Genomic DNA, 13,974 nt, shown 5'->3' on the forward strand with positions numbered 1-13,974 from the left:
TTTCCGAATATGAGCTATTCTTTCTAGCCCTCCCCTTTCTTTTCTTATTCCCCTCCCGCTACGGTATTGTGTTGCCTTGCCGACGACGACCGATAGTACAGAATACAAGCGCCCTGGACCGGAGGCTGCGTCTTCAGGGAGCTCGCGATGTCCCCTTATGCGGTGCATTCGCAGCCTCGAGACTCCCTAGAGCTTGCGTCGCTGGCGAGCTCGAGCATGATAGATGGCGGTGCGGCATCAGAGGTGTCGTCCAGGCCGAGCATCTCGTCCTCACGGAGGCTGTCGCTGGTGGAGGCAGAGGATCCCCTCGACGACGGCAACGACGCCGGAAGAGTAGGGCGGTCGTATTCGGTATCTTCGACATTTGACTTTGCTGCGAATTTGTTTCCCTTGAGCTCGACCGCCGGGGCGGGAGCGTACGCGCCAATTGGGGCCCCGACTTCTGGTGCGCGGTCCGGCGGCGCGCTGGGAGGAGCCTCGCTGGAGAAGCACAAGACGTTGACTTACCTGAACGGGCTGTCGCTCATCATTGGCCTCATCATTGGATCGGGGATATTCTCGTCGCCGAGTCAAATCAGCTCCAAGGTCGGCTCGCCCGGGGCTGCGATAGTGGTCTGGGTGGTTGCCGGGGTTCTGGCCTGGACCGGCGCGGCGTCGTATGCCGAGCTGGGCGGCGCAATACCGCTGAATGGCGGCGCGCAGGTCTACCTCGCAAAGACGTTTGGCGAGCTGGCTGGGTTCTTGTTCACCTGGACCGCCGTGTTGGTGCTGAAGCCTGGAAGCGCTGCCATCATCGCCATCATCATGGGGGAGTACTTTGTGCGGGCTGTCGTCGGCGCCGACGCACAAGCTGTCAACCCGTGGTTCAGCAAGTCGGTGGCGCTGCTGGCAATCTTGGCAGTCACTTGCTTCAACTGCATTTCTACGCGGATGGGCACGCGCATCAACGACGTGCTCATGTTCTTGAAGTTTGTGGCATTGCTATTCGTTACAGTGGTCGGTGTTGTGGTTGCCGTGAAGGGATATACGTTCAACGGCGAGGAGGACACGGCCTGGAAGCCACGGGACTGGTTCAACAATACCTCATTTGACCTGTCGGACTGGGCTATTGCATTGTACGGAGGCCTGTGGGCGTACGACGGGTGGGACAACGTACGTGATGATTTGTTCTTTTCTCCGCGCCTCGCCGTCTCGCCGGCTTCTTATCCACTAACCAACGGGCTTGCAGACGAACTATGTTGTTGGCGAGTTCCGAAATCCTCGCCGGGATCTCCCGCGAGTCATCCACTCGGCCATGCCACTGGTCATTGTGAGCTACGTGCTTGCCAATGTGGCCTACTTTCTCGTGCTGCCCGTCGAGCAGGTCAACGGTTCCAACACCGTGGCGGTCATGTTCGGATCCCAGGTGTTTGGATCCGTCGGTGCCATGGTCGTCGCCCTGATGGTCAGCGCAAGCTGTCTCGGCGCCCTCAACTCTTCCACCTTTACCGCAGGTCGGCTGGTCTACGTTGCGGGCAAGGAGGGCTACATCCCGAGTCTGTTTGGCAAAATCGGCATGCACATGCGGGGGGACCACAGCTTGTCGACCCAGCGGACCCGAAACTGCTTCTCCAAAAAGATGCACGGCCTCGTTGGAGACGGCGAGATGGGCCTCTTCTTCACGCCCATCTACGCCCTACTCCTCAACGGCTTCATCACCGCCGGATACTGCGTCGTCGGCGAGTTCCCCACGCTCGTCACCTTTTACGGCGTGGCCGGATACACGTTTTACTTTTGCACGGTCCTCGGCCTCGTCATCCTCCGCGTCCGAGAGCCGGGACTCGAGCGCCCATACAAGACGTGGATCACGACGCCCATCATATTCTGCTGCGTCAGTCTCTTCCTCCTCAGCAGGGCCGTCTTTGCGCGGCCGGTCCAAACTCTGGCCGTGGTCGGCTTTGTCGTGGCAGGCGTCCCCGTGTATTTTTGGCGCGTCCGGGGCAGGGGCACGCCTCGGAAACAGGGCAGCGATCAAGGGCACCGGCCGTGGTGGCGGTTCTGGAAAGTGAAGAGCTGAACGAGCATCAGCAGGCGTAGCGTTTTTTTCCTTTTTTTTTTCCGAGTGTATTTCTTCGTCTTGGTTATCGGAGCGGATACGTACCATTGGAAAGCAGAACATGTAGCCCTCGTCATGGGCACTTACTTGCCCAAACATGGAGAGTCAGTCAGTGGTCTCTTTTGCCCCTTTTTCTTTCCCTGGCCCATTTCCTCCCAGAGATACAAGTACACCAACCACCTCTAGGATGATCCCGGCAGGGATGGCGGGCTGCCAGTGACGAGACGGGCGGCAGTGCATCGACGATCGTGCAACGACACGCTCAAAATCGAGTGACACGATACCAAATGCACCAAGATGGATGTCGGCGCCCACAGTATGGCGTAGCGCCGGCAAGACGAACCTGACTGAACCTGCACGTGGGACCGTGGACGTGCATTGGAACGGTTGGGATAGATGGAGTGAGTGTCGCACCGAATTTTGGCAGCACATGAGCAGCGCGCCGCCGTCCGGTTAAAAGTGCATGCGTGTCGCCGCTTCTCTCCCGAATCCGGACCACGTGCAATCGACGTGTCGATGGAGGACTGCGGCGCGCCGGCGGCAGACTTTTGAAAGGATGCTGAGCGGCGCGGCTGAGTTTCATGTCATGCGTAATGGACCAAGACACTTGCCGGAGCGATGAAGACACCGCTCGAGGCCGGGGCCGGGGTGCGCAGCCCATGTGCGGCACGACGTATCTGTAGCCGCTGGAAAGTACGTAGTATGTACCAATTACCGCGGCATAGCATTGCCATGTATTCAATAGTGCTCGAAAAGATCCATCTTGGAAAAGTATCCACGCCTCGGTGCGTTACCAGGTACAGACATTTGCGTTGTAGCACAACCAACATGCTGTGGTGATGGGTAACGAGCAACGCGTCTTGTGATGGACAAACTGGGATTCTGAAAAATAACCACACAGGCTTCTGGGCACTGATCCCTGATCCCCCCCGTCGGCAAAGTGAATGGTAATTCTGCTAGACTAGCTCCTAGATATTCTCCACGTACATTCACTCCATCCACTCAAACAAACTCGTGGGTGTGAAAACCAGCGTTCGAGAGCCTTCACTTTGTGGTCGCAGGTTTCCCCTTGTTCTCACCATAGGCCTTGGTGGCGTAGCTGCCCTTGTGGACAATCAAGTCCTCGGGACGATAGTCGTGCTTGCCGCTCAAGTAACTCTGGATGATGGCCTTGACACCATCAGCGTAGCGCTTCTGGGCATCAAGCGAGGTGCCAGACATGTGGGGGACCATGGCGTTGCCCCCTCCAAATGGGTTCTTGGCGGTTCTCAACGGGTGGTCCCGGCTCGCGGGCTGAGGGAACCAGACATCACCACCGTAACCGGCGAGGTGGCCGGTTTCGAGGGCCTTTGCGACGTGCTCCTTGACGACGATGGCGCCCCGAGCAGTGTTGATGAGGTATGAGCCTGTCGTCAGCGTTAGCCTTCGGGGACGTCCTCAAGCGGTCGAGTTCCCGGGACAACGTACCGCGCTTCATCAGGGCAATGAGGTCCTCGTTAAACAGACCCTTTGTCTTCTCATGCAAGGGGCAGTTGATGGTGACAACGTCACACCGTTTTAGCATATCTTCGAGTTTTGCGACGCGTTCACAGCCAATTTCCTCTTCCTTGTCCTTGCTCAGAGGTTGATAGTCGAAGTACAGGAGCTTGCAGTCAAACGGCTTAAGTCGGCGTAAGACGCGTTCACCGATACGACCGACACCAACGGTACCAACAACCTTGTTCTCGAGATCATACTCCTGCTTGGCGACGGCCGCAACGTCCCAGTCACCTCGCTCCACCTGCTCGTGAGCGGGGACAAAGTTTCTAATCAGCACCAAGATGGTCATGACGACGTGCTCAGCAACGGAGACGACATTACTGCCAGTGACTTCGGCCACCGTAACACCGCCATTGGTCTTATTGGCAAGGTCGAGGTCGACATGGTCGGAACCGATACCAGCAGTGACAGCGAGCTTGAGCTTCTTGGCCTTGGGAAGGCGCTTGCCATCAAGGTAGCCAGGGTGGAAGCTGTAACAGCATCAACCCACTGACTTGGTGAAGAATGGCGTCGTCATTGGGGGACTTACGGGGTGGTAATGATGATTTCGGCATCGACAAGCTCTTGGTCGAACTTGGAGTTCTCCCCCTCCTTGTCTGAAGTTGTGACGAGAGTGTGGCCCTGGTCCTCGAGCCACTTTCTCAGGCCAAGTTCATTCTCAGTCGTGCCGAGCAACTCCGGAACCTAGTCGTGGGGGAGAATGCCGGATGCTTGGGTTAGCGTCGCACCACAAGGGACACACGGGTGACTATGGGCCAGGGCCGGACGAGCTCGGGCTGGATTGAGATTGAGAATCGACAACTGGGAGGTAGCATCCTGCTCTCTGTTCCCCGCAACTCCATATTACCTCCCCGCGTTTTGGGCTGAAGGAGGCTAAAAGCGGAAACTCTGGGAACCATGGGAGAGTCGGGGTAGCGCCTCATGCAATGAATGAAGTACGAAACGCAGTCTCGTTTCGGCCGTGACAGTCGATTCATATGCAAGAGGCAAAAGAGATCAACTTACGTCCTTGGCGTGCTTGCCACCGTCGTACGTAACGAGGAGAACTTTGACCTTTTCACGCGCGCTTGTCAGCGCACGCATCGATGATGGCTGCAAGCGAGGCTTCGCAGAACAATGAGGTGACGGAAACAACTTGTTGGCGAGTCTTGCAGCTCGGAGCGAGGCAGGACGAGCTGAGGCAGCGGCACAGGTTGCAAAGAGAGCACCTCGGGAAGCGAGGGGGAGAGAACAAGACAAGGGGCGCAAAGATACCATTTTGATGTCTTCCGTGTATTGTGACCGCTCGCTGGTGGTGTTGGACGCCCGGCGTCGATTGATTCTAGGCTTGCTCCTGAATCCTGGAGAACAGAGTTTTGAGGGAGAGGGAGGGGGTGGTGAGACAGCGCGAGGGCTTCCTTATACGAGTGGCAGGCGAGCGTGCAATGTCAGTGGCGCGTGGACGTGTCAAACCGGAAGGTGCTCGTTCGTGTTAAGCTCAGATTGAGTAGGCAGCAGCCAGTAGAAGTAGAATTTGTGTGTCATGAGTTCTCTGGTTTTGTATTCACGTTGGGAAGCTGGACCGCCGCTCCAATAGATCGTCACCCTCTGCGTGGTTTCCATCCCATCCCATGCATCTCGTTCCGTGCGGCGGCGAACCATGCCTCCCTCTCCGGGCTTTGCGTCTCGGCACCGTCATCTGCTGTCGTCGTATGTACGAAGGCTTTCGACAAGCTCTCCCATGACTCCTCACCATCACCGCCCCGTTCGGCCGGTGACGGTGACATGCACAGTTGCCTGGACCGGACTTGCAGGGAGCTCGGCGTTGCGAGACCGCGTCCATATTGGTGACTTGATTGGCGAGGCGAAGCTCTAATATGGGGTGACAGAACGACTAATTTAGTAGGGAACGCATGGGGGAGTGGCTCTGTTGTCGATATTGGGTGCAAGAAGCATTGACTGTGGAGCTATCTCGGCATTCGGGGTTTGCTGTCTGGTGGTTGGAGGGTGGGGCCAAGGTTGATGCGTTTTGACGGTCGAGGTGAGCAAAGTGGGGCTGTCAAGCAGGCATTAGCTCTGGTACCAAGGTAGGCAAGGCAGAAGCGGGGTAACTAACGAAGCAAGCTCAAGCTGGAGCTGGGAGCTGGAGGGCCGACGGGAGCAGGAAGGTGCGGCCAGTCCACCTGAGGCTTAACTACCTCATCCACCATTCGACATTCGACAATCTGGATTGACACGTTTGCTCAAAGCGGTCAACGGACCGAATTACCGCTTGAGGGGATGATGTGAGCCACCACCGGCTGACTTGGGCACATCAAACCGAGGGCACTTGGGAGCGTCACGAATAAAATCAGCTCTTTGCCGCGAGGTTTTTTTTTTCTTTGCTTTTTGTACACGCTGCTTGCGGTTCCCCATGGCTCTTTTTGTCACCACCTGCCACTGCCACGCCTTATTCGGGCTGGTCGCGAGTTTGGAATGGGGCCAGAGCTAACAAACGCCATTTCGTCTCGTCTCTCTGCTTCTCTCTTCTCTGCCCCTGATGAGTGTCGGGGCGCTGCAAATGGGGAGGATACCCTGCGTCGAGATTTCTCGACAGCTGGCGCAGATGGACGGTTCCTGAGGAATGGTACGACCTGTCGAATTGCTTCCCTATCCAGGATGATGCCGAAATGAGACCTTGCCCTGTGCACTTCCTGCGAGCTCCGCATCATGGATTGAGGGAAAGCTTGCGGATGGGCTTTGGGTGTCATGATGGCCCATTTGACAAGCGGAACATTGAACACATCCAAGTGGGCTGGAGGCACGGGTGTGATGGCTGCTGGTCGACCGACATGTCGACGACCCAAGGCTCTCTGGGGGAGGACACACCTCAAATGGGAAGCTTCGTTCCGTGGATCGATGATATGTACAAGGCCGTTCGTCGTCTTCATCAGCATCAGCATCAACATCCTTGCCTCTCCCACGTGACTGTGAGGACATGCCGAAACTGGAGTCCTGCATCTCAAATATTGGGAGTTCATGCGCGCGACTTGTGTGCGTAGATCGGATTCAGACCATGGCAAACATGTTTTGGGGCCGAGGATCGAGAGTTGTCGATGGGATTCGATGCACTCAGCCGTCAAGCTTTTCGTCCCGAGCCCATTGGCATGCGTATGCGTGATACTGCCCAGGGCATCGAACAAGATGGCTCTTGTTCCTACTCCGTACACGGCCATGAGCAGTGTCTTTTTTTTTGTTGTTCCCCTGTCTTTCCTCCTTAGGCGTTGTCAACGCTGGCCGCCACCACGCCGCTTTACTTTATAAGTTTACAACTACATTAGACCGTCACGGAGCCATATTCTATCAGTCCGGGGTCTGGACCCTGTTGCCTCTTCGATCGATGCCCACATTTCCCTTGACGAGACGTCCTATTGGTTGCTAGACCAGATCGAGAATGTCCTGCAGACTTGAGGGCCTTGGCTTGTGTCGATGCATAAAGTATGCAGCTTTATTGAGACCATCGGCGCCCGCAACAAGTCACTAGTATGAGGCGGCCGACGCCTAGCGAGCCGCCGTGGCGTTGCTAACGGTTGGACTTGTTTCTTCATGCATTTCCGTTCCTCCCCGGTTAGATGGATATAACAGGGACGTGGCCTGCATGAACGGCGGTTCGTCTTGCGTCTTGGGACTGGACTGGGCGGAGCAAAAACGGCACGGAAATCGGCTTCAGTTACGATGAAGGACTTTCCCCCCTGATTCTGGCCAATCGCAATACGTCACGATCTGGGCGCCTGTCAAGCTTCTGCGGCAAAGCCACGTTGAGGGGCATCAAAGGCCTTGTTCCCTAAGCGGTCGAGATGTGGCTGGCCGTTTTGTACGCCATCTGGCCAAACTAAAAGAGACGATGGCCTGAAGCGGGGTTATGCGAGATGGGGTCTTTCTTTCAGTCGAGAATGAGGTTGATGGGCAAAGAAGAGTTTCGTGCAAACCAGAAATGTCGCCATGTTGTCCTAGTCCTCGGGAATGCTGGCCACAGAGAGACCACCATGGCTATTTATGGCCGCGGGTGTCCGTGTTGCCCGGACCGGGCGGATTCTGTAGTTGCTGCGACTCTTGACTATCGACCATCCTGTTATACACCCGGTCCGCGCCATATTGATATCAACCCGTGAGTCGTCAGTCGTGACGACACATAGTACGGGCCCTGACAAGACATCCCTTTAGTGAAGGAGTTTGCCCTCGTTTCCTTGTCATCACTTTTGAGTCAACATGGAGTCTATTTGCACCGGACATCAGCCAAGCAGCTATGTCTTTATGGGGGCTGCTGATTACCCATTTTGGGAACCAGGGGAACCGTGGGAGGGTTATCTTGAGTCGTGCAACCCCGAGCACCCCGAGTTTCCAAAGCATTTCGAAGGCACCTCGCCTGAATCTTCCTTTGATGGAGCCATTGTCTGGGCCGATGGCTGCTCACCGTCGCAGCCATGTTGCACGCACAGCCCCGTGTCGCCCACGGCCCCCTCGCCGTCGTCGGCACCAGAGATATTCGCTCCGCAACGGACCGAATCTCGCCAGGCACAAACATTAGAAGCTCCAGCTGTCATTCAAGACCCAAGCACGAGCACGAGCACAGGACGAAAGCGAAGACGGCCCCAAAGTCCTGCAGAATCAACCCGTGACGTCGACTCGAGACCAAAGCGGCCTTGTGTCTCCCGATCAACCTCGTTCTCCTCGTCTCCCTCCGCCCTCGACCCCAAGACCAGGGAAAGGGACAAAGAGGACATGTACCTGGAGCGCAGCCGCGCTGCATCCAACAAGTTCCGCGAACGCAAGCGCCACGAGATCGCCCAGCTTGAGTCGGAAGAATACACCATTGAAGACGCGAACCGTCAGCTCCGCAGCATGCTCGACGCGCTGACGAGCGAGATTCTCTCCCTCAAGATGCAGCTGCTTCAGCACACAGACTGCAATTGCGAGCTGATCCAAGCCTACATCAGCAAGGAGGCACATCACTTCGTCAAGAGCCTACAGGGAGTTGCCACGGGGTAGGGCAGACTTGCGTGACGAGACTGGGCTTCGTTCTTGTTTTTGCTGGGTCCTTCTTTTCTGATGCCAACATGGTGCAACAACAAAGGCGGGAGAGTGTCGCACGGTCGGTCAGGCCTCCAACTGTCACGCAAAGGAATTCAGTCACGCGGACCTGGAATCGGGGCCCTGGCCTCGAGCCTCGCCGCTGCTCTGTATCAATGGACCTCCCTTGCCGTCAGGGGCCCTGGCAGAACCAAGGACCGGGCGCTGTCGCGAAGAGGATGATTAGCGGAATAGAGCCTTCCTGTATTGTTGCTCCGGGACCTGCATCCCAGCCGCTGTCACAGGGTCAGACACAAAAGTGTACATTGATGTATTTTATCAAAATGCAAAACTCGGCGAAAAAAAAAGACCACTTAATAACAACAACAACAACTACTACTACTACTACCACTACTACTACAACTACACAAACCAAAAAAAGGAAGGAAAGGAAAGGAAACTTCCTATAACCAGAATAGCAAATACCAGAAACAAAAAAGGCCAGAGGGAAAATCGAGACAGCCCAGCCGCGCAGCGAGATGGCCTCATGGCCCATGGAGGCAGCTCCGGCAGAGCAGAGGCTAGGACGCCACACACCTATTCGACGTACATTCAGCCGCGAGCAGGAATCACAAACCCCGCTATATTTTACTGTACGGTCAATTAATTGTAAAAAAAAAAAAAGCTGATATAATGCAATCAACTTAATCCGTTACTGTTGTTACTGTCGTCTCGCTCCTCCCTGCCGGGTTATCATCAGGCAGCAACAGGTCCCTCATGTGATTTCTCCTGTTCTTCCCACTCCGCATTACCACGACAAAAAAGCATGACATTACTGACGGCAGCCCGTGGAGAGAACAAGGCCTCGACTGCGCGTCCGAGAAAGATGCACCGCAGCAGACGTTGGGCACGTCGGCGCCATCAGGGGCCGGGCCTCCTCTCTCGAACTCATGACCCGACAGCGGACGGTACGGGCTCCTGGCGGTACTCTCTGGAGCCAAGGCCGGGACTTCGCAGAGGGTCGCTTGCATCGCTGTGGGTGCTGCGGTGGTCCGTTTTTTGATGGACGGCGGCGGTAGAGCTGGTGATGGGGGCTGCCCTCTCCATGTCGTCGTCGTCCTGGCCCGGGTTGGCACTCTGGTAGGCGAGCCACTTGAGGATCGAGTAGACGAGAAAGGCAAGGAGGGAGCCCATCAGCGGGCCAACCCAGTAGATCCAGTGGTAGCCGACGAAGCCCACGATGCAGGCAGGGCCAAAGGACCGCGCAGGGTTGATGGAAGCGCCGGTGTAGTTGACACCGACGATGTGGGCGATGAAGACGGCGATGCCGATGCCAATGGGAGCAAGGTAGGTAGCCTTGTGCTTTTCCACAGCGAGGAAGTACACCGTCAGCACCAGCTGAGCGGTGAGGAACATCTCCAGGAAGACACCTTGGACCTGGGAGGTGCCGTCGCCGAGGGTCGTGACGACGGTCAGCGGTCCGGGAAGCAGCCCGTCGACGACGGCGGCAGCCGCAATGGCGGCAACGATCTGGGAGGGGATGATGAGAATGGCCCTGAGTGGCTTGACGGCGCCAACCAGTGTCAAGCCAAGAGTGACCTAGGACAAGATGAGTATATACACCAACTAAGCGCTACCCATGTTGGGACGTCTGAAAGGTGGGGGGAGATATCTGGCGTGTAAAGGAGAGCAAGCACAGGGCCGAGGACCTACGGCAGGGTTGAACATGCCACCCGTCACGCGATAGAACACCCACACGTTGACGGCAATGGCCGTGCCGAAAGCACAAGCAATGTAGAAGAGACTGGCAGGGGCGAGGCGGCCCCCGTGGACGACGGGCTCGTTGTTGTTGATGGCTGTCTGTGCTCCGGCAAATCCCAGCATGAGGAACATGAAGGTTCCGCAAAACTCTCCAAACGCCACGATCAAAAGGTTACGGACCGAGTCCTCAAGCATGTGCTTGCGATCTCTCATATTATGGGACACGCCCTCTCGGGCGGTGAAGATGTTGCGCAGCGCCATGGCGGAATATCAAGCGCTGTCGAGAGCGAGGCAAATGGAAGAAAAAAAAAGGGGGAGTAAATGTCAAGTGATAAACGTAACTCGTGCCGTACCGACACTTGAGACAGCTTCCACAAAGGCAACAGGATGGAAACCTGCAGAAGCTCCAAGAGAAAATTGCTGGCACGACTTGGGTATTTATGTTTTCAAAAAGCTTCGCCGAAAAGGTGGGATGATTGCCCGTCGCTGCAACACCACGACAGCCACTTATGGAGAAGGACTCGTGTAGAATCGCGGCCTCGTAACACGAGCAACATCTACTTCGTACTCCGTACATTGCAGCAGTCGAGCTCTTCTCTCTTCTCCTGGCCAGGGATTCAACCACTCCGTAGTCTGAGGGTTAAACTTTGTTCTGAGGGGTGAGGAGTGCGGCTAGTCATCAGCAAAACAAGAAGAGGCTTGCCGTGACTCAGCGGATGGCGGAGAGCGGCGTGTTGCAAAAGGATGCCGTGCTTCTCCTCGCTTATAGGCACTGTTCAGGCAAGAGCACGACGGCACTTTTTTTTCGATTTACAAGTGCAGATGGATGCGGTGCAACCACTCGGTTATCATGTCCCGACTTGATGGGGAGGAGGCGACGATGCTGGACCAAGAGCTTCAATCTGATAGCGTACCGGACCCGCTCTCGAACAGGACTTGGTCTCCTTGCATGGAGAAAGCTATGTATCTGCGTACTACTACCTACACGGCAGAGTGAAGACGTTTCGGCAAGTCGTTGGTACCAGGCTGACGATTGTCCCAGGCCAGACATGACGGCCATGATGGCCCGACTGTGACTCTGTTTCTCAGCTACATGTGTAATGATTGAACGATACGAGCAGCCATTGGGGTAAAGAGAGGGTTAAATAAATGCAACTGAAAAAGCGGCCGTGTAGGATCCAGATCCTGTGGCAGCAAGCCTTTCACTCGAATGTGCGACTCGCAGAGACGGGCGAGGGGGCGTTGGATGACGATATCAAGGCTGGTTGGTCTATGGAGCAGCTCCGCGAGCATGGTGACGACCGAGTGCCGACTGACGTCTGGCTGCATTGGTCAAACGTCAAACAGTGAAGATTGAATGCGTGCGGATCATGATTCTGCCACCAAGTGATGCGGCCCCGCTGACCTCGGTATGCAGATAGATGCAAACCACCACACACCGTTGACCTTGACCGTCGACACCACACCGTTGGACACCGTTGACCAGGCGAGACACGCCGCCAAGCTTATTCAGACATGCAAGCGGTCTAGACCCGTTGAGGGTTGAGGCGCCCAGTGCCGGCCTGGCCAATGGGCGCGGACCTTGGCGGAGCGGGACTTGGGCGAGACGTGGGCGAGACGTGGGCGAGACGTGGGCGAGACGTGGAGTGTGAGAGGTGAGAGGGCATGGGTGTCGGCCGTCGGCTGTCGGTTGTCCGGCGTGCTGGACTCTGCTGAGCACCCGGGCGCTAGTCGTACTAGTCAGCTTGGCGCCAGCCCGGCCCCAGATTCTTCCACATGCTCCAGATTCAGTTGGCCGATTCGCCGTGGCCTCGCGGTTGTGCACGTGCCAGCTCTTCTCGGACGGTTGACGCTGCCTCGACATTTCATCTCGAGTCCCTCGCCGTGACGCCGCACATAAAGGCGATGAATGGTTCTTCGAGGCTGCGACGCCATGTCGAGCACGTCTGTGCCTCTCTGCCAGGTCCGTACCACGACATCTGGCGTCTTGGCGGTGCGGCGTGACCCCACGCAAATGAGCCTCAACCTGCAGCATATCTGACGAAGGCGACATGACAACGACCACCACGACGACCACGACCGCATCAACGACCGTGATGGGGCGCAGGCGCTACGCATGCGTGTCTCTACCACTTTTACACCCGTCGCGAGGCCCGGTGTGCCAAGCCGTAGCGGATCTGCCCAAAATGCGCGCGTGCCAGAATATATTGGACCACGTCTTTGCATTGCACATGCGGCGGCTGCATGCTCATGTAGATGGACAGCCAGAGTCGCACGACAGCATCTCAACGTCGACTCGGTCAACGTGCTGCTGATGTCTCAGCGAGACCGTCGGGCCACAGTTGCTTCATGTTCCTTCTACATGATCAGACCTACGTCAGCCTTGGAACCACAGCCTGGCGGCCGCTTCCCCGAATCATGTTTTGTCATGTTGGCGAGAACCCACAGAGCAATGAGCATTGCCATCGTCAACCGCCGCCCGCCCATCGACCACGCTGCTGTACGCCATAGCCGACGCCGAATACGAAGGCCGAAAAGGTTGAAAAAGCCCTCCTCATTGCTTGCGATGAAGCAAAAAATGGGGAAAACACCAATGTCGGCACTGGTCGGCCAACCTGTCAGCAGCACCTCGGAAACTTCTTCTGCCGGTCGGTAACTACTCGGCACTCCAACTCGGTGGGTAGTGTGCGTCAGTGTGCTGTGTCACCACCCGCGCTGATCAGTCCACCGTTTCGTCGCACGTGTAGTTACGCCGTGTGCCGCAACCATGCGGGCCAGCATCTCCTTTGCATGGTCGTCTGGTTTCAACCTGTTTGCTTGTGTAGCACTTGGGCCGTGTCACTGCCCAAGGCTAGGGGCGGCTGGGGCTGTCAGGGTCGAGGAGAGGGTTGTGCCGCGGCCGAGTTCGATTTTCAACCACCTCGCATCTAACCCTCACTTCTCCCGGCATACATACGGGCGAGTCCTCCATCCGACGACCTGGCGCTCGGACCAATTCAAGACGCGAAATATGCCGCCACAGGGCTTGTGGTCTAGGTAATACGGTGTGAGCAAAATGTGAGAGGCTACAATCTCGATTGCAGGACGAAGAGCCAACTTGGCCCGGAGAACTAGTTTCGGTGCGGCTGCACCTTTCTTGTCATGATTCCGAGTCATCGATTGCGCACGAAATCCGAGTGCCAAGACCTTGTATTTGCCTCGTGACGTGATTCCGGGTGAAAATCAAAAATCCAGCAAAATACGGCACACGGGAGTCGGCTTCGTATCTGAAAGCCAACCAGTCAGTCCCCTCTCGATGAAGAGCCACATTCGCTTACGAAGCTGCTGGTCACCAATGTCTCGACAAGTCGACTCCAACTCGAACAAAATCAACCAAGTGACTGACTGGCAGGAATTGCAGTTGGCGGGCTAAACTGGTCTCCTGCTCATATGTACCTCGAGGCGCCCAAACCTTTACTCTGTCCCGCCGCAAGTTCCGTGCCGTTGAAATAGACTCATGCACCATTCCCGCCTCTAGATGCTGCCGAATGAACGGGCCACAGACCGAACCG

General features: G+C 56.4%; 4 protein-coding genes across 4 annotated transcripts; 2 read left to right on the forward strand and 2 right to left on the reverse strand.

Annotated features, from left to right (window-relative positions):
• Positions 1-147: 147 nt before the first annotated feature.
• MAM_00422 (Amino acid/polyamine transporter I) lies at positions 148-2,056 on the forward strand (the record flags this gene model as incomplete). The annotated part of the gene is made up of 2 exons (XM_040819221.1): positions 148-1,152; positions 1,229-2,056. 2 exons carry the CDS (start codon positions 148-150, stop codon positions 2,054-2,056), a joined length of 1,833 nt encoding a protein of 610 aa, XP_040682486.1.
• A 1,083-nt stretch (positions 2,057-3,139) lies between these two features.
• On the reverse strand, positions 3,140-4,891 carry MAM_00423 (formate dehydrogenase; the record flags this gene model as incomplete). Its single annotated transcript, XM_040819222.1, has 4 exons — positions 3,140-3,501; positions 3,563-4,104; positions 4,164-4,318; positions 4,640-4,891. 4 exons carry the CDS (start codon positions 4,889-4,891, stop codon positions 3,140-3,142), a joined length of 1,311 nt encoding a protein of 436 aa, XP_040682487.1.
• A 2,970-nt stretch (positions 4,892-7,861) lies between these two features.
• Positions 7,862-8,641, forward strand: MAM_00424 (transcription factor atf21; the record flags this gene model as incomplete). The annotated part of the gene is made up of 1 exon (XM_040819223.1): positions 7,862-8,641. One exon carries the CDS (start codon positions 7,862-7,864, stop codon positions 8,639-8,641), a length of 780 nt encoding a protein of 259 aa, XP_040682488.1.
• Positions 8,642-9,610: 969 nt separating this feature from the next.
• MAM_00425 (aquaporin) lies at positions 9,611-10,684 on the reverse strand (the record flags this gene model as incomplete). Its single annotated transcript, XM_040819224.1, has 2 exons — positions 9,611-10,261; positions 10,376-10,684. The coding sequence occupies 2 exons, from the start codon at positions 10,682-10,684 to the stop codon at positions 9,611-9,613; spliced, it is 960 nt and encodes a 319-aa protein (XP_040682489.1).
• Between the last annotated feature and the right edge of the window lie 3,290 nt (positions 10,685-13,974).

Source organism: Metarhizium album (genome assembly GCF_000804445.1).
Source record: "Metarhizium album ARSEF 1941 chromosome Unknown scaffold_1, whole genome shotgun sequence".
NCBI classification, from domain to species: Eukaryota; Fungi; Ascomycota; class Sordariomycetes; order Hypocreales; family Clavicipitaceae; genus Metarhizium; species Metarhizium album.